General features: G+C 35.0%; 1 protein-coding gene across 4 annotated transcripts in view; it reads right to left on the bottom strand.

The window, feature by feature from the left end:
• The window catches only part of Cbp53E (Calbindin 53E), a 716107-nt gene that overhangs the window by 37926 nt on the left and 657934 nt on the right, over positions 1-20247 (bottom strand). For 2 of the 4 annotated variants that reach the window (XM_081744043.1, XM_081744056.1), the window contains 2 exons: positions 14923-14968; positions 1402-1413 (listed from right to left, as the gene is read on the bottom strand). In XM_081744043.1, coding sequence (XP_081600169.1) covers positions 1402-1413; positions 14923-14968 — 58 coding nt within the window. Of the gene's footprint in view, positions 1-1401; positions 1414-14913; positions 14969-20247 lie in introns of all 4 variants that reach the window. The other 2 variants (XM_081744047.1, XM_081744052.1) reach the window with 2 other exon arrangements.

Here is a 20247-nt window from a genome sequence, read left to right as displayed (position 1 = left end):
GTTTGAGTATGAAAAAAAGATGAAGAAAAAAACTTGAATACATAAAACATGATTTAATTAGGTTCACGATTTAACTACTTTGATATGAAGGAAGCATTCGTTTCACTGAGTCAGGAACAAAAGATTTTACTCCCCAATCTTATTGTTATTTTTAGTACCCTGTTTCAATCTGCATCTTGCTTGTGAAATATTTTAATCAATGTATACATACGAGTTATTGAGTTGTTAGTTTGTAAAAATTACAGAAATAAAGTAAAAATTCAATGAAAGAAATTCTTTGAAGATAATAAACGTCGCCAGAACATATTACCAATGAATTAACCGTTCTAGAAAAAAAGGATATAACACAAACAAACAAAACGCGCGAAAGAAAACTTTATACCTTGAATCAGCTAAAACAGACTCTGAAAGCCACAAAACATAACAGATTCTGAGAAATTGAAAAATGCTTACCAGGGGAAGGGGTAAATCATTTGCTTACGTTTGCTTAACTGGGGAGGCGGTATACTAAAATGACTAAAATGTGATTACATAATATTTGAATAACTTTATCTAATGGAAAAAAGTAAATTAGTATATAACACTTCTTTTCATTTTAAGAATCTCAAAGATTCTCATAATTCAGTAGCGTTCCGGATTTTCATTTTTTAAATATGGCAACCCTACGTAAACTAAATCGTGTAATTCTGGTGAACAGTACAGAAGCAATTCTGCGGTAGGGGAACAACAATTTGATCTTAATTACGTAATGTGTTGGCATCATACAGGCATTCCTCTGGTTATGGTTTACCCTTTGATATTGAGTCGTTTGGGGTAAGAGCGATATTAACTAGTTATAAATGACCTAAGGAGGAAATGACGTCGATATTCAGTACTATTCGACTTCGATTTCTGTTCAGAAACGTTCGAGTGTTGATTTCTCTGAGTTTTGGGAATACAATATAACTCAAATTTCATGGTATAATTTACGAATCGGGACAGGAAACTTTCATAGAAAATTTACATTTTTACATCAATTTTCACAACGAAGAAACAATAATATATGAACTAACATTAAGACAGAACAAACATCACACATGTATTGATCAACATGTAATAATATATATTTTTCGCAGAGCATTCTTTGGTAAGACAGTTGTTGTAGCTGCCTTAATATTTCCACTTTATAAAATGCACCTATGAGCACATGCATTCAGATGCAGCAAGTTAATTTTTTTTTTTTGCATGAACATCAATGATAAATATTGCTTTTTATGCTGAATGCATTCTAACGCCATACAAGTATGTTTTTTTTCTGTATTTTAATGAACACTCTCGCACACACCCTGAGGCTGCTTCTAATGTTTTCGATACTACGTCTGTGCGTGATATGCATTCATGCAAATATGCAAAGCTACTTACTTCGATGCCCTCCTGTGTGAAAAAATTAAGAAAATTTCATAAATTGTGCTGTCTTATTTTTAAAATATTAAAGTAATCTTCCATACAGGAATGCAAGAACGATAGGAAACAGTGCATAAAGTGAGAAAAGAGTACAAAATCAATTGTGATAAATATAATATTGAGTTTAGGAAAAAAGCTAAAGTAGATTGAAGTTTTAGAATTACTTAAATTAAAACATTAAATAGAAATAGAGGGTATTTTTATTGCAAAATGTTTAAATTTTGTGTAAAGGTTGCGTTGAAGATAATTACTCAATTTTGAATTATAGAGAGAAACTATTCCAATAAAGGTAGCTGAATTTGATTGCACAAAATGCACTGAGCTAACATTGCGTTAGGTTCTTTAAAAGTTCTCTCTCTGTGTGGGGTATGTGTATGGCATAAGGAAATTATATTAAAGCGCATAAATACTCGAAGTTAAAGCAACAATTTGACACTAACTGAACATTGAAAGATTTTTTAAATAGGAATTATTGAACTATACACAAATATTCGTTCTAGTAGTTATAGAAGTTCTAATTTATATTAAGCTATTGATTCGTTATTACCACGTATGCAACAATATGAGGAAACTATGAATGTGTTTGCGCCAAAAAATACATACACACTTTGAACTATTATAAAAAAAAAAATATTTTCCAACCTACGAGATTAGATTTCTGGGGAAAAGTAATGTTATGTTTTTGTTTTCTCAACAGGTGGCAGCAACATCGTTTGAGCTTTGAAGAGCGAAAGCAGGCTATTAAGTAGTACTGGAAGATGAGAATATTGCGGTTCAGAGACAGTGGATATGGATACGTGAGTATGGGACTGATTCACCTCCAAGAGTACAATGGTGTTTGATGTGCAAAAAGACCGATCAGGACGACCTCGCATGGCTACAAGTGTTGAATTCTCAGTTGCGGTGCTGGAACTGTTTCAGTGTTCATCATAAAAATCTTTAAGATATAGATCACGTGACAGCAGCATAAGTGCTAGTAGTGTGCTACGCATACTGAAGAAGGTACCGGTACATTCCAAGGCTGGTTCAACAGCTAAGCGTCTACAACATAGATCGAAGGATACAATTTTGTGAACGGGTTCAGAAAAAGATGGTTACAGGTGAACTAGAATTTATAGGTCGAATTAGCATCAGTATTTTCTGGTTGAATGAAATTCAAACTTAATAGAACTGTCAATGGATATAATTGTGTGTATTGAGTTGAAGATAATTCCCTCAATACTGTTGAAAAGACTGCAAATATGCCTGGTGTAAACGCCTGTCTCCTAGGTGTCTCATTGGTACTTTTCGTTTGGACGAAACTGTGACTGGAGAAAAGTACCGAACAATGCTTGCTGATTCCATTGTCCTTCTCATTTGTGCAATGTAAGGTAATAACAAATTTCTTATCAATAAGATGACGCTCCGTTGCAATATCATATAGCTATTCGAGCATACTTGGATCAAAATGGCCAGTAGGTAGGACGATTGGATCAAGCCAGTGGATAGGACGTGGGGACCAATCGAGTTTCCTGCACGTTCTCCAGATCTTACGCTACTCGATTTATTCTTGTGGCGCACGGTGAAAGATGAGATGTACTGTCGTAAATCATGCAACCTGGACAATTCTGGATGAGATTCAAACGGTGTGCGCAGAAATCCCATTTGACCCTTTCACGGAAAGTACAAAAGCAGTGGTGACTCGTATCCACAAATGTATCGATGATTTTGAACATTTACTTTAACCACCATTTGCAACATTCAGTTTGACCAGAAAATGTACTTGCTTTTCATATTGGACTGTTGTCTCATTTTCCACAGAAATTTAGCTTTGTAAGTTGGAAAACGAATTTTCGATGACAGTTCAAATTGTGTGTACATTTTTTTACGCGCTTGGTATATTTGATGAGACTCCAAGTAGAGTCATTGTAGGAGAAACCCACTTAATAACCTTCTATAGAATGTTGAGAATTATTCGTGCTATAGTAACAAGCACCACTTAGTTGGCTGCTTAAAGATATTTGAGAGATTTGTTAATATCTTATAAAACAATTTCCAAAAGGGGTACAGAGATGAGCGAGATATTTAAAAATAAAGAAGTCATTTTTAGTTACTATCAAAATATAATAAATTAATCGAAAGTTGCATACGTGTACGACAGAAACTATAATGTCAGGCCCCAGTATTCTATATATATTAAAGTAACGGAAAAAATTGAATAAAAATGCTTCCGTTGGTAAATACGATGACAAGATAGTGAATGATAGTCTCCTGATTTGGCAAGACAATGAATTGTATTGGGCTAACTTGTTAATTGCGGTAGATAAATATGTGTATTCTTTGTATTGCGCTAGATAAGAAAATATGGATTATGTACAGTATAGTTCTGTAGTTACTTGGTTTTATACACTTAACGTAATAGTTTTTAATAAATAGTTATTGTACTTGTACTACGTCTCATATTTAAACCTAAATGAGAATTTCAATTTATTTAGTTGAAATTAAAAAATAAATTAAAGCAAAACCCAAGGACGCAATAATGCATTTATGCTATCTCAGTGCATCTGTTAAAAATATCTAAGAATTAACATTAATTTATTTTCTAAGCACTTTAATTAGAAATCCTTTTTCGTTAGAAAATACATTTTACATTGGAGAAATTAACATTTTAGATTAAATTTGGCGCTTATTTAATGGAATATTTCAACATGACATTTCCAATCATTTTAATATAGGCCCTAATTATTGAAATCAGCAAAGGAAAAGTAGCAGATTCCTGTATAGAAACGTATTTATTTTACAACAATTAAAAGATATTCAATTTATATATATATATTGTATTAAAATTTATATAATAATATTAAACATAACAATTAGTATTTTGATTGATTCGTTTTTAGAAAATTACATTATGGTGTTTGTCGTGCATATGTGTATTCAATAAAACTTCAAATAGCTAATATAGAAATGTGCACAACAGCAAGTAACTTCAAAGGAAGGAATGCATAGTAGATATTCCCGTCGTTAAATTCTATTTTTAGTAAATGGTACGTTCGTAGCGTATTAGTAATTCCTTTTTTATAAGGTTATATATATATATATATATATATATATATATATATATATATATATATATATATATATATATATATATATATATATAAATTTGAATATTGTAGAAATTGTCTTCACTTATTTCTAGACTGGAAAAGACACCTTGCAACAATAACCGAGCTATTTTGCGTGTCAGCAAAATTAATCTGATTGATTGATAAGGAGTTTGTCCCTTTTCAGTTCCGAAGCTATTTGAGATAGGGTCTACTCCTGAAAGAGGAATCTGAAATACTAGCCTGGTTTTCAACTTCCAACTAAAACCTCTCTTTTGGTGCCTTTCTTACACATCGAGAAAGAATTTGATAATATGGATTGAACGTTCGTTCAAAGCACTGAAGAATTTGAAGGAAATATTAATTACACATGAACCAAAATACTGTACTAGGAACAGGAATGGAGAAAAACTGTTGCTAATTATCATGAAGAGAATTAGCCGAAGTTTCAATTTTGTCCGGTAGATGTCAGTCTTTGGAGAATGTTTGCTGCCATCTAACGGCGTAATGTGTGACTTTTTAGGATTCTACAATTATACACTTTTGTTTCAATAGCAGAAAATAGGATATGAGTAGCCACAATTAAAACCACCGTAACCAATGAAGTTGTTAATGGATTGGCTCCATTACGGAACTCGGCCGAGAAAATCACTCTTGCTGTTGCAAAAGACAGAATTAAAAAAAAAGGTTTCATTCAAGAGTTATCGTGCGGAGTACTAACATTATACAGGGTGACCCAAAAGTAGGTCACTAACGTTATACAGGGTGACACCTCTGCATTGATCAAGTATAACATTCTAGCTTATGGGTTTATTTACTTCGGCTCTTCCGAGCTTAAGATGTAAGTAAAACACATTAAGAACGAATAATAGAGAAACTAAGTCTACCTAATGGATAACAATAAGAAATAATATGCAATGAGCTGATCAGTACGGTACTGTATACCTACTTTTGGGTCACCCTCTAGTTTTATAAGCTCATTTGTATAATATTAACAAGAATAAGGAGACATGTAAGAGAGGGTTACGAATTACTACTATTTTCAACATTTTTACATTGAAAGGGTATGAAAGAATTTTTACAACTAACAACAACATCTTAAAAGCAAATTACAAATTGTTCTGCACAATAATTTTTGCTGGTAACAGTGGTAGAAGTAGATGATGAAATACTTCAGTAGTCTTTTGTACGCCTAAGCGAAGGAAAGATGCGAAGTGTGAGTAAATAAGAAGATAACAAAAATTTAAAAAATGTAAAGGGAGATAAGAAGATGACTGAACGTACACCTAGGAGAAGAGGCAATAATACATATGTCGCCGTTCCCGTATACTTGATGGGATTACTTAGGACGAAAAGGGTGCAAATGATGTTGCAATACGACCAAGCGAAACGTATTTTTAGAGGGATAATGCAGGACCGAATTAACACAAAGGCTGAATAGACTAGAGTTTAGGACGTGATGCAGCGTAGAGGTGGAATACGTGGTTTCCTCTACATATATTACAAAATAAATTAAATTTCCACGTGGGCGTTTCTGCATTACAGAATATAATAATATGCTTTTCCATTTTCGAATTATCATGCCGCACAAACGTACATTGAACAATGAGACTAAGTGTTGAATCCATTATCGACGGTAATTTGGTCGTTGTAACTTACAACAAAGTTTAAAAACTCGCTAAAAAAATATAGAATTTTCTTGTATTATATGTCTTGTCCTCTGATACAACTATTCATTGTCATAGTCACAAAATAGCAAGCAATTCTCTTTCCATATGGAGAAATCATCAGTAAAACAAGTGAGTCTTCTGAAACTACGACAGACTTTCAAACTATGGGAATTCTATACTTAACTCTTTCGCTGCCACCTTGATTTCAGTACCCCAATCCAATGTACCACCTACACTTTTGCGACATTCAGCCTCTTGCAACAAACTAGCAACATCTAGCGGAAGCCAAACACACTTCAGAAACAGACAGGCGAATAGTGTGTGCCATCAGAGTAGAGGTCTGCACGGGCCGAAATTTTTAGTCCGGGTCCGGCCCGGCTTGTTAATTTATAATGTGAGGCCCGACCCAAATCCGAAATGTGCTTTATTCTTTAAGCCCGAGCCCGGCCCGAGCTCGTGTGATAATCAAATGAGCCCGAATTACAGAAACTTAATAATTAACCCAAAATTGTAATAATTAACCCAGAGGTTTAATTTTGCAGTTTAAAACCTTACATGATCCAGAGAGAATAATGAAATAAAGCTTTTCATTTGCACTTTCTAACTATTTGAATTCTCTAAAGAAGATGGACATTTATATAAATTCCGTGAGCCATAAACGTGGGCCGTCAAACTAAATATTTCATTTCATTTATATAAATTCTCATAAAATGCCCAAATTGAAATGAATTACCCCAAATATTTAAAACAAAGTGTCAATGTGTGCAAATATTATGCAAATGGATGTGTACTGAACTCACTCTGATAGTCCACAAAGCAGTCATTGTCGATTGCTGTGAAGAAAAAGAATAGAATCCGCACTCTGGCTGCTCAAACTTTCAGTCACAGATAAGCTAAATATGTTTATTTTTGCTACTTTTAGTTTTTCTCTCCACTATACAGTTAGCTTTACTCCCAATTACAAAATGATAATCTGATTTTTAGTGTAGGCGTCTCAAGTTAAAAAATTAGATGTGCTTTAAAAGTTTCCCAGGAAGAATGGTCCCATAAATATCGTTGTACAGTATATTTACAAAGTTAGGCCCGATAAAGCCAGAGGAATATGGTTGTATATTTAAAAATTTACAGCCCGGGCCCAGCTCGAGCCCGTGCAGACCTGTACACCAGAGTATAAAAGCTCTATAGCTGCGTCCCACTTTACAGAGAATGTCTACTATGAGAACTACCTTTTGACACCAAATGGCGTCAATGGCACACAGCAATAGGTATGAATGACGTCATATGGCGGGAAGTGGCAGCGAACGAGTTATAAAGTAGTATTCTATAACTACTGGTTGCAACAGATTAATAAAATAAAAAATAGGACTTGTTTCTCGGTCCGTGAATCCATATCAAAAAGTCATTACTCGCTATGCCCTACTGGTTTTGTTCTATGGCAATCGATAACTTGAACGAAATCCGGATTGAATACATTGTTAAGGGAGGAGATAGAACCTACTCTTGGGAAGTTGAATCGATTGAAAAAACTGATTCTCAATATCTTTTACAGTTTTTACTCTACGGAAATTAGCATTGAAAACGGAAGTAGTAGTAAATTTCAAACACTTCCAGTTTTGTAGTCTGTTTCAGGTTGTGATGCTATGTACTCTTACCTGACCCTGAATTGCTTGCAGAAAACCGCTTGTCGCTATCTATTACTATTTTTGTTCTATGGCGATAAATATTGAAACCGGAAATGGTTAATTTTATCCACTTCCGGATTCAATATAGGCTTAAAAGAAGAGTAGAACCCACTCTTGGGAAGCTGAATCGACTGCAAGAAACTTCATCTCCATATTTCGTATCGCTTTTGCTCTACTGAAATTAGTATTGAAATCGGAAGTAGTAGTAAGTTTCCGGTTTTAATAGTGTTGCGGGTTGTGATGGTATGTTCTCTTGGCACCCTGAATCGACTGCACAAAACCACTTATCGTTACGTATTACATTTTTGTTCATTAGCGATAAATTTGAAACCGAAAATCATTAATTTGAACCATTTCCAGTTTGCATAGAGAGTTAATGGAGAAGGTGTTGTCTATTCTTGGGAAGCCGAATGAACTGTAAAAAATAACATCTCGATATATTTTATCTATTTTGCTCTATGGAAATCAATATTGAAACTGGAAGTAGTAGTAAATATCAAACACATCTGGTTTTGATACAGTGTTGCGGGTTGTGACGATGCTTTGTTGAGACTCTGAAACACTTGCAGAAAATTGGTTGTCGAATCTCATACCATTTTATTCTATGATAGTACATGTTGAAACCAAAAATTTTTAATTTGTACCACTTTCGATTTCAATAGACTGTTAAGGGAGGAAATGGAACCTATTCTTGGGACACTGAATCAATTGCAGAAAACCGCATATCAATCTCTCTTACGTTTTTGGTCTATGGAAATCAGCATTGAAACCGGAGAAACTTCATATTTCGACCATATGTGGTTTTAGCAGAGTGATGCAGGTTATGACGATATTCTCTTTTGAGGAGCATTGGGTAGCAAAACCAAGACAGAATATTTACATTGTCTTTTCAGGAAAAATGTAATCAAGAATATATAAGAATACTACTGGACGAAGAAAAGGTGGTAATGACGAGGAAATTAAATACTTGGGATCAATACTGCAGGAAAATGCAGGAATGGAAGATGTAAAGAGAAGAATTAGCAGCAGATGTATAAAATAAAAAGAAGTGACCGTAGGATATCAATACGCCATAAAGCAAAAGTTTACAAAACAGTAATAATACGAAGTGAGACGATGGAAGACGAATAAGAGAGAGGAACAAAAGTTGCATGCTTCAGAGATAAAGATGCTGCGGTGGATGTGTAGAGTGACGCGAAAGGACAAAATTAAGAATAAAGTAATCCGGGGAACAGTAAAGAAAAACCAGTAGTAGAAAAACTGCAAGAAATTAAACTGAGATGGTTTGGAAACGTAAGAGTACGTAGCTCACCGAATGGATTCTATAGAACTGACTGGAAAATGAGCCCGAGGCCGACCAAAGAAGAAGTAGGGAGATTGTGTCAAGAGCGATATTATAAACTGTTGTGTCACAGCGGTTATGACATAAGATAGAAATAGGTCGAGGACAGTGGTCCGGAAAGCTGATCCCAGCTAACTGTGACAAAATGGATTAGAAGAAGATGATGACCTGGTTTCGGAAGGATAACTTAGGGTGCAAGATTGTGTTAATCTGGCGCTGGAATAAAGAATTACTAGGTTCCAAAAAAGTTTCTTCGGAAGTAAAAAAAAAAAAAAAAAAAAAAAAAGTGCTTCGCAAGTACCTTTTGCTCGGAGTTTTGAGCTAATACCGATTAGAGACATAGACACTGAAACACAAAGAGGCGAAAATTTATAGATTTTGAAAAGTTGTGATGCAAAATATTGCACATGTTCTGACAGAAAATTATATGAATGAAGAAATTTTGAGAGTTAAACAAAGAAGGTAGAGTGTGACAACCATAGGAAAAGAGCTGAAACTCTAGAATTGGCCACTTAATATCATATTTAAAATGGGTTAACATTTTATTTGAAGGAAAAGTAGAGGGGGTGGGGGGTGGAACGAGAATTTCCTTGATTAGATTGCGAGATCATATGTGAAAAAAAGAATATAATTACAAATTGGTGAACATCTATCTTACGTAAAAGAGAGATTTTAAAACACCTTTGCTGCCCACCAACCAAGAGATTGAGAAGAGCAGTTTTCTAGCAAAATTGGTTATAAAATTGATCTTGTAATGAGACTGAATTCAAAATACAAGTTTCAAATGCACTCTGAGGAAAGATTCCACTAGCCATGGCCCATGAAGTGTCGCTATAAGATTCCTTTCTACGGAAAGGGGCAGGTAAGGATCAAGAAGAGAGAGGGGCTTTCTTCAGGCAAGGCTCGGTCGTGGAATTCGTCTATATCTATAAGTAGAGGCAGCAACAGGAACGATCGAAATAGTTATACTCAACAGAATTTGTACAGAACTACGTAATAGGTTTAGGAATGCAAGGAAAATTGTATTTTCAGTGGTGATTTATAATGTGAGAGGCTTGGGAAGGAGAAATCACTACGTGTATAATTAAAAGAAATCAGCGACTTCTCATTTCAGCGTTCTAAAAATGTTCTGTGTTGCTAGGTGAAGTAAACTCGAAGGATTTCAAACATTGAGTATATTATGTTTTTTTTTCTTTTGAAAAAAAAATCTGATCTTTTCTGTGCCTATTAAAGGGTATAGAATTTAAACTTCACGGTTGATTCAATTATCAAGAACTCTAAGTGTATTAGAAATACCTTAATCAATATGAGATGTGGACCTGTCGTTTACAGTAAAGTCTGAACCACCTTAAATAATTCAAATTTCAACGCTCTGCCATGGATTGAACCCCAGACCCCGTGCACCAAATTGATGTACGCTAGCCATTAGACCAGTGGGAAGAATTAAATGTGGCTTAAAATCAGTGTTAACAAATATGTTCTAATTGATGCATTATTTAGAGGCAGAGATCATCTATACTATTATCTAACTGTGATCCAAAACTTTAGATAATAGTCCATTAGTATTGTTTTCATGAACATAAAAGAAAAAATAATTGAAAACATTGCTGGAACAATGATTCTACTCCATTTTTGGTACTTTTCGTGTAACGTATCCCTTTCTTCATCAGAAAAATCTGGTATTTTGTTTGGTGCAAACAGGTAGCTGCTGTGAGCATTATTTTCGTTTGCACCAGATGGTATGGCTAGACTCTACCTTATCCTAAGTCACATCACAGGAATAATATTCATCATAATTAAGGCTGTAGAATTAAAGGGTACAGCAAAGTTAATTGTAAACAATGAAATGTGGTTTTACAAGAAGCTTAAACAGGAAGACACGAAATCTAATGAACTAGAAGATACTGAAGGAAGATATGGTACAGGTAGAGGATCATATTGCGGTTTCAGAGAATGAAAATTATTATACATTTACTTTTGACGAATATTTGTAATTCGAAGTTTTTACAACTTAATATTTTATGTATAAATCTATTTGTACAAAAAATTCTTCAACTCACTTGATATAAAAAAATCAAATCCACACTTTAAAACTTCATTCTCCTCTCTTGCGAAGATACTATTACTTTGTGGTATAAGATATTGATAAATGGGTAATACAAGTAAATGAAAAAAAATGAATTTAGCTTTTATTTTTATTTTTTAAAAAAGTTTCTCTTCTCGAGCTTGCTAACATTTATGGAGATTGAAATTATTTCCGTTTTCTTGCAAGCATTGCAATTAGTCCTAAATTTGGAAAGGTAAGAGTGAAAATTCCATCCTTTTAAACATTCAAGCAAGAAAATGCATTGAATATTTAATAGAAATCCATAGACAGGAAAGTACACAGGGGATAAGTCCTGAGGGTCCGGACCTTCTCCCAAAATCTCATCATTTCTGTAAATGTAGTCTAATTTTAGTGGTAATTTTACAAATTTTACTATATAATAATTTATCCTCATATTGAATTTGGACTTCTCTCCTTCCCTCCCGAAATAAATTCTTTCGTATGTCCCTATCCATAGATATCCAAAAGCTGTCCACAAAACGTTTATTGTTAAGCTTTATAGTCATCCCATGGACATGATGTATGTTTACAATAGAGAAATACTGGATATCCACTGAACTAGATGTATTGTCTGAATTTACTATTATAACTTCTGAAAATTAATATATTTAAAATTTTATTTACACTATCTTAACATATTGCTGAAGTATAATTTGTAAAGTGTACGAAGTGTAAGTAGGACAGTTGAATTTTGTTCTATAGGTCTTTGCATGAACTATGGCAAAGGGAAGGAGGAAAATTCTTTTTTCTTTGTTTTACTTTTTAGGGGTTTAATATTTCGTGAAAATTGACTGGTAAGAGTCTTTTGAGACTTAAGTCGAGCCGAGCAGTTCTACGTGTTTCGCTGCCACCAGTCCCTCGACACTCGACGTTCCGCGCACCTGCATCCAGATCAATACATTTATATCCCCCCCGCCACACCAAAGGAACCAAAATTTTCGTTTCATCCACTGCATCTATGTTGAATACAAGTATATTATTTCTTTACCTCATGATCTTTTCTTTCTTTGTTTCTGTATGCAAAAGATAAAAAAGAAAAAAATAAACAGCTTTATGATCCTGCTTTACCTACGTTCTTAACGTAAAAAATGATGAAATAAATTCAAATTTTCGTTTTTTTTTTCCATTTAAATATCTTCCGGAGCATCCTTTTACTTTTTTAATTAAGTAGGTGATTCAGTTGTAAAGAAAGGTTTTATTAACGACTGGTGCTTTCGCGTATCATGGAAGCAATGATTTTCTCATCTGGTGCTTCTTTTATATTCATAACAAGAGAAAGATGTCTAAAAACAAACATGAAATAGTATTTACTTCATTTTTTCTTTTAAAATGTTTCTAATAACTTGTGAATGTGTGGGGTCCTAAAAACGAACTGAGCTTTGTAACTTTTCCTTATTAAAACTTCAACAATAGTGACTTTCTCTATATATAACACTAGTAGCAAGAAAGTTTTCGGCCAGTTGGCGCGTGCATGGCTTTTGGTTTTCTACGCTTGCACTTGAAACGCATCCTTTCATACAATCTGCCTTTTGTTGTACTTGCAAGCGATGCTTTAGACCCTTCGCAGAGCGTCATAGCATCACTGGCCGTTCATTAGCTATTGACTTGCCTTGACTTGTAAAACGCTTGCGTCAAGTTTGAATGGAACACTGAATGCAAGGTTGTCCCCGTGTAACTTCGTTAGTAGAATCCAGCTTGCGGCGTGCTTGCACGTTTTTCAATCAAGCTAGATGCAAGCTTTCCGACTTGCAATTCAAGCTTACAGCAAGCGGTTTGGAAGTTGTCTCGGCGATGTATGCTAGAACCGATGATGTGGTTCTATAATCTCGCCATCTTGGAGTAGAGATAATGTGATGGGGAACGGCTTAAGAAAGTTTATCTTGAGTTGAGAGGAAATACTTCCGGCTCGAGGAAATACTTCTTTCATATCATCAAAGTCATTGTAAACGGTCATCTTAGAGGTATATACACATTCTCTTACTCTAACGTATATACAAAAAACATGAAGATCTATGAATCAAGACCACAGAAGAACTCAGGGGAGAGTTTGGGGGAACAATTCCTCCAAGCAAATCCTGAACACTTGAATGAGATAATCCTAATAATAAATACCAAACATATCAATCCTTCACTCTGTGTGTCACATGAATTCTAATAGTAAACAGCGCTACTAGCCTGCCTGACATCAAAAGATGTCGCTAGTGTACAGGCAATTTACAGACAGTTTTCGAAAAATAGAACACAAAACATCGCACGGAATACCACTAGCGACTACTCTCGACAAGCTCAAGATACGGACAAAAAAATTTGACAAACATTGACTATAGTCGACATTCGCTGGTTAGGGTTTCTTTTTTCGTCAACAAAAGTCAACTTACGCAGTGAAATTGTTAAAGAATACCTGCGAACTGAGGGGTCAGGTTCAATTCTCGAGGGGAGAGGGAATATTTTTTTCGTTTTACCCTCGTTACAATGTCATTCTAAGATTCACCCAGATCCTTTAAATTGGATACCTGGGGCACCTGGGGCTGACTGCATCCTTTCATGAAGTCAACAAAGTGTGTAGCCTTTATCTAAACATACGGTCCTTGAGTCTTAGCCTGCCCCAACAGGCGGGAGATCTCTACTACTACTACTACTACTACTACTACTACTACTACTACTACTACTACTACTACTACTACTACTACTACTACTACTACTACTACTACTACTATAATAATAATAATAATAATAATAATAATAATAATAATAATAATAATAATAATAATAATAATAATAAAATGAATATAATTATCTACACTGCGAAATTACGGTTTATCCTTTCTTTATCTAGCACCGATGCTGTTCGCAACCGTAAAAATAACGTTTAGAATGTTGAATTTCAGCTTATATAAAAAATAACGAATTTTACTCATCAGTATTCTATCAGCAAGAGGACACTAAAACAAAGGCTCAGACAGCTAGGGCACATGGAGAGAAGAGGCGTGATAAAGAAACTCAATGAATTGCAAATGAAAGGAAAGAGCAGGAGAGAAGGCGCAAAATTCGACAGAAAGACAGGTCGAAGAGAATTTGTTGAGGGAGAAGGAACTGAAGAAAGGCGAGTTAACAAATAGATTATGGAAGAAGAGAATCAAAGAAAGATATATCGACTTCACATAAACATAGAATTAGGACTGAAAAAGAAATTTGATTCCAATGCATTAAGAATATGGATATGAAATGACCAAATATTCTTAATGCATTGAAGAAATAGTCCAAGAACAGGCAAATAGACTACCTGCTTCCTGTTTTCATCTTTAGAGAGCGTATTCAAAAGATCATTCAGAATGCCTTTAATATCTAATTTTTACTTTCAAAAGAGTTATGTGAAATCACTCGGACTTCTTTCCTTTGGTTCTACTTGCTATGTGCACTGTTGAAGTTTTCTCATACTATACGGAAGAAAAATGGAGACAGTCTTGTGTGTAATTGACAATGTTTCGTGCTGCACATCATTTGTAGAGTTCCAGCAACACATGACGTCACACAACAGTGAGGACGGTAGACAGTGAGGAATTCATGGGAGATCGCACAGTACCTCGCTTACCTTGAAGACTTGTCTGCACAGGAAATTCTCTTTCACAGGTAACAATCTGAAAAAGAAATATAATAATTACAATTATAGTAAATAAATAAAAGAGAAACGCATGTATATGTATATTAGGATAACATTATGTTATGGTTTCTTTCTTCTGCTATTAAAATTCGAGTAATACATTATTCGAATATTCAATTACAATATGTGATTGGAGTAGCTGTTCAAATAGTTATTTGGATAACGATTTTTTGAATAACTTTAACAACGCCAGTTTACAGTTGGGTAGCGGCGCAAATCTTTCTTCAATAATGGGACGGACGAGTAAGACCTCTTTTTTTTATTTTATTTTATTTTTTTTTATTTTTATGTTCAAAATATTTATGAAGTTGAAGAACAGTGCTGTGGAAGATCAGAGGAGCAGAGTTGCCTTCAACATTCGGAAGCGGGTAGATTTGAGGTTTATTCTGGGATGAAAGGGAAGCGAGACTCACATTATGGTAGATGAATCTGATTTCTGAGGTGAACCTGTTATGTATCAGGGGTAGAGATGCAAAAAAGCCGGCTTTTTTGAATTGATGGTTTTTTGCACATAAAAACCGGCGTTTTTGGGAAAAAAACGAGAATTTTGGAAATTTTGCCTTTTTTGATTTTCATGATTTTTCTATTTGAATAGCTTTCTTATAGTATACTCTAAAGTTAAATAAGATTTCATGGCTTAAATACCATATTTCGCTCTGGAATTCACCATCATGATGGATGGAGCACGTGTTTTATGAATTAAAGTAAACATACAGTACGTAGTATTTGAGGGCAATTGCAGAGGATATTTAATTTTAAATAACTTCTGAGTTATCAACATTTTTTCTTCTCTACGTCATTTCTTTTTCAGTCATCCGTGTTTCATTTCTTCGAGATTAGCAGGTCTACTCTAGCTTCTAGCACATAAGTTAAACTTATGTTTTTCAATATATCCGTCAGAGCGTACGTTTGTCAGTATATCTGTCAGAGCGTACTTCCACATTTTTGTTATACTGTCGCTGTGCAATGATTTAGCAATAATCTTCGTGATACAACCTTGAATACAGTTCTGTAGAAATAATCAGTAGCGAATTCAGAAAAGTATTTTGGGAAGTTTTTCTCTAATTTTTATTATTTCCTAATTTTTATTTGGGAGGAGCTTGAAGTTTGAGTATAGGCATAACTAATATTTCGTTTTGTTTGTATTCAGCAATAATCTTCCGGAGACAACCTTGAAGACCATTTTATACTCAGTGGCGGATTTAGAAAAGTATTGTGGGAGGGTTTTTCCATATAATGTTTAGTTTTTCGAAAAAAACCTAATTAATATTTGAGGAGAGCTTGAAGCTTATGCGTAAAGGCATAACAAATATTTCGATTGTTTTAGAAATTCCGAAAATTCGGGGTACAGGCTTCAATCTGTAAGACATCCCCACTCTAACCCCCTTCAGAAATCCGTCACTGCTGGTAATTGGTAATAACAACGATTTAAAAACGATAAAGGAAGTAGACCAGGATTTACAGTACACGCACTATCTCTACATTCACAGAAGGAATTAAGAAAAACTTTTGTCAAAATGCTCGAACTCGAGGTTTAATCCCGGACTTTCCGATAGAGGTGCGAAAACTAACCACTCACTGATGGTTGTTGTGCAGTTGTACTTAACTTAAATATATTCTCTCTATATAGCTTATGGAATCCGAAGGTTCAATACCGCGTTTACAAAAGCTCTCCACTGACTTCTATCCTTAGCCAAATGGATCCAGTTTTTACTTTGTATTCGTATTTCTGCGAGATCCATCTTAATATTGTCCTCCCATCTGCCCCTAGGTTTCCTTAATGGACGTTTTCAGATGGATTTCCAGTTAAAACTTTGAACGCGTTCCTACCTTCTTCCATTCTGGCTCCACGACCTGCCCACCTGAGCCTCCTAGACTTGATGACCGTAACGATGTTTAGTAAACCGTATAAATTATGCAGTTCTTCAATATGAAGTTCCCCCATTCCCGTTCCTCTTGTGTCCGAATATTCGTCTCAGGATTTTATTTTCAAATACTTTCAGTCTGCGTTCTTCCCTCATCGCAAACGACCATGTTTCACAACCATACAGAACAACAGGCATGATTATCGTTTTATATATATTAAGCTTTAAATTCGTCGACAGAATTCGCGACGACAAAATATTTTGAACTGAATAATAACACGAATTTCCTGATTTCAGTCGACATTTAATTTCTTTGTGGATATGATTTTGGTCTGGTAATATTGATCCTAGATATTTGAAAGTATCCACTTTGTCGAAAGTATTATTTGATATTTTTACGCATCCACAATTTGCCGCATTACGATCCCGGTGAACTTCCATGTATTTAGTTTTCTCTGCATTTACTTCTAAACCAATGTCGCTGCAAGCCTTTAGTAAGGCCTATGCATTTTATTCTATTGTTCTCCCATCATCCCCTATTAAATTTACATCATCAGCATACGCCATACGCCAGAAATTAGAAGACAACCAGGTAAGAGAGGAATATCAGATTGAAGTTTCGAATAGATTCTCGGGTTTAGAAGACTCGGGGTGCACTAGTGTTAAGGATACTTGGATTAAAATTAGAGATAGCGTTAAAATTTCAGCAATAGAAAAATTGGGTCACGCGGAAATACATAGGAACAAACCATGGTTCGACCAGGAATGCCTTAATCTAGCAGAGGAGAGAAAACAGGCAAAATTGCGCTGGCTACAAAATCCGAATGAAAGAACTTCACAAAATTTCGCAGATATCAGGCGGGAAACTTCCAAAACTTTTAGAACAAAGAAACGAGATTTTTTGAAAGCTAAAATTAAGGAACTCGAAGATAATAGTAAAATTAAAAATATTCGGGACATGCATAAGGGGATCAGCGAATTTAAGAAAGGCTATCACCTTCGTGCTTATATATTAAAGAAAGCTGACGGAACAGTTCTCACTGATACGGATAGCCTCTTAAATAGATGGAAAGATTTCTTTGACGATTTGCTGAACACGCAGCCAAAAACTAATGTGTGGGGAGAAAAAGAGATATACACCGCAGAACCGTATATTCCAGAACCCAACCGAATAGAAGTGGAAACCGCTATAAAGAAATTAAAGAAACACAAATCTCCGGGTGTAGATGAAATTCCGGCTGAGTTAATTTTAGCTGAAGGCGGAAAATTGTGGAACAAGATGCACAAACCCATTCTCCTTATCTTGAACAAGGAAGAATTGTCACAAGAGTGGAAAGAATCAATCATTGTTCCAATTCATAAGAAAGGCGACAAATCTGACTGTAATAATTATCGAGGCATTTCTCTTCTGTCAACATCCTATAAAATCCTTTCAAATATTCTATTAGCAAGATTGACCCCCTACGCAGATGAAATTATTGGAGATTATTAATGCGGATTTAGACGAAATCGATCAACTATCAACCAAATATTTACCATTCGCCAAATACTCGAAAAGAAGTGGGAATACAATACCCCGGTACATCAACTATCTAATGATTTTAGAAAGGCTTACGACTCGGTTAGGAGAGAAATATTATACAACGTTCTTACAGAACTTGGAATACCGAGAAAGCTAATTAGATTAATTAAGATATGTTTAAATGAATCCCTAAGTAAAGTCCGGGTAGGAAAATTTTTGTCCACGAGCTTTCACGTCGAAAATAGCCTGAAACAAGGAGATGCGTTGTCGCCATTATTATTTAACTTTGTGCTGGAATACGCCATAAGGAAAATCAAAGATAGCAACCGCTATCGATCAAATTTGTCACATGGATGAGGTTCGAGGCTGGGCTGGTTTTAGGCTATTCACTTTGATGGTAGAACTGAGGGTTGGGGGAGGGGGAGGGATATAAGAAAATAAATAAAACTTAAGAACTTTTGAACCACTCGACCGATCTTGATCAAATTTTCAACATAGATGAGGTTCAGGACTGGGATTGTTTTTATGATTTAAATTTGACGGAGCAACGTAGGGGAGGAGAAGGAGGGGGAGATATATATAAAAATCAATTTATATAAGACTGAAAGTGACTATTTTTGTAACTTAATAACTCTTGAACTATCCGACCGATCTCAATCAAATTTTCAAGATACATGAGGTTCGGATCTGGAAACATTTTTGTAGTTTCACTGATCCTAGGGGGGGAAGGGGAGGGGGACGTATGAATAAAAACTAATAAAACCTAATAACTTTTGAACCACTCAACCAATCTCGATCAAATTTTCAACATATATGAGGATCAGACCTTGGGTGTTTTTTTTTATCGTTTCAGTTTGATGAACCAACTTAGAAGAGGGAAGGGAGGAGATATATGTAAAAAAAAATAAAATTAAAATGACTCCTTTGTGACTTCATCACTCTTAAAAACATAACCGATCTCAACCAAATTTTCAACATACATGAGTTTGGGGACAGGGATTACTTTAGGCTATTCACTTTGACGATGCAACGTAAGGAAGGGGGAGGGGGAGAGAAATTTAAAAATGATCAAAAATGACTGATATTAGTGTTGAATCCACAGTTTTCGGGGTCGATGAGAGAAACAGTGATACTTCTGGTGCTGTTTCAATCCAAGTTCAGCCCTGATAGTTGGGGAGGGGAGGGTATAACGTAGGGGAGGGGGATAAACATTTAAAAATGATCCAAAATGATTAATATTAGTCTCGAATCCATAGTTTTCGGGATCATTCAGATGAAGAGTGACATTTCCGATCCGGTTTAAATCCAAAATCACCACGCCATTTGGAGGAGAGGGTAAAGAGAAATATATATAAAAATGATCGAAAATGGCCACTATTAGAGTCGAATTTATAGTCTTCTGGCTCACTTAGATGAACAGTGATTCTTTTGATTCTATTTAAATTCAAATTCAACCCCGCAACTTGGGCGAAGGGGCGGAAGAGGTATTTAAAAATGATCGAAAATGGCCGATATTAGTGCTGAATCCACATTTTTTGGGGTCACTGAGATGAACGGTCACACTTCCGATGTCATGGCTCGCAACATGGGGGAGGGGGATATATATATATATAAATGATCGAAAATGACCAATATTACTGTCGAATCCATGATTTTCGGGGTCGCCGAGATGATCAATGATCTTTCCGATTCTGTTTAAATCGATGCCATTGAAAACGAAAAAAAAAAGCATATTTCACGGGTACTAAACACGTGAGATACGGAGTTGTACATTTAAAGTTTAATTTCAACCCAGCGAAGCGGGTAATATATGCTAGTAAATAAATAAATAAATAAAATCATAGAGACTGATTATATATTTTCTTATTC

Source organism: Thermobia domestica, chromosome 2, assembly GCF_964235325.1.
Source record: "Thermobia domestica chromosome 2, izTheDome1.hap1.1, whole genome shotgun sequence".
NCBI classification, from domain to species: domain Eukaryota; kingdom Metazoa; phylum Arthropoda; class Insecta; order Zygentoma; family Lepismatidae; genus Thermobia; species Thermobia domestica.
This window is presented reverse-complemented; position numbering and strand designations above follow the sequence as displayed.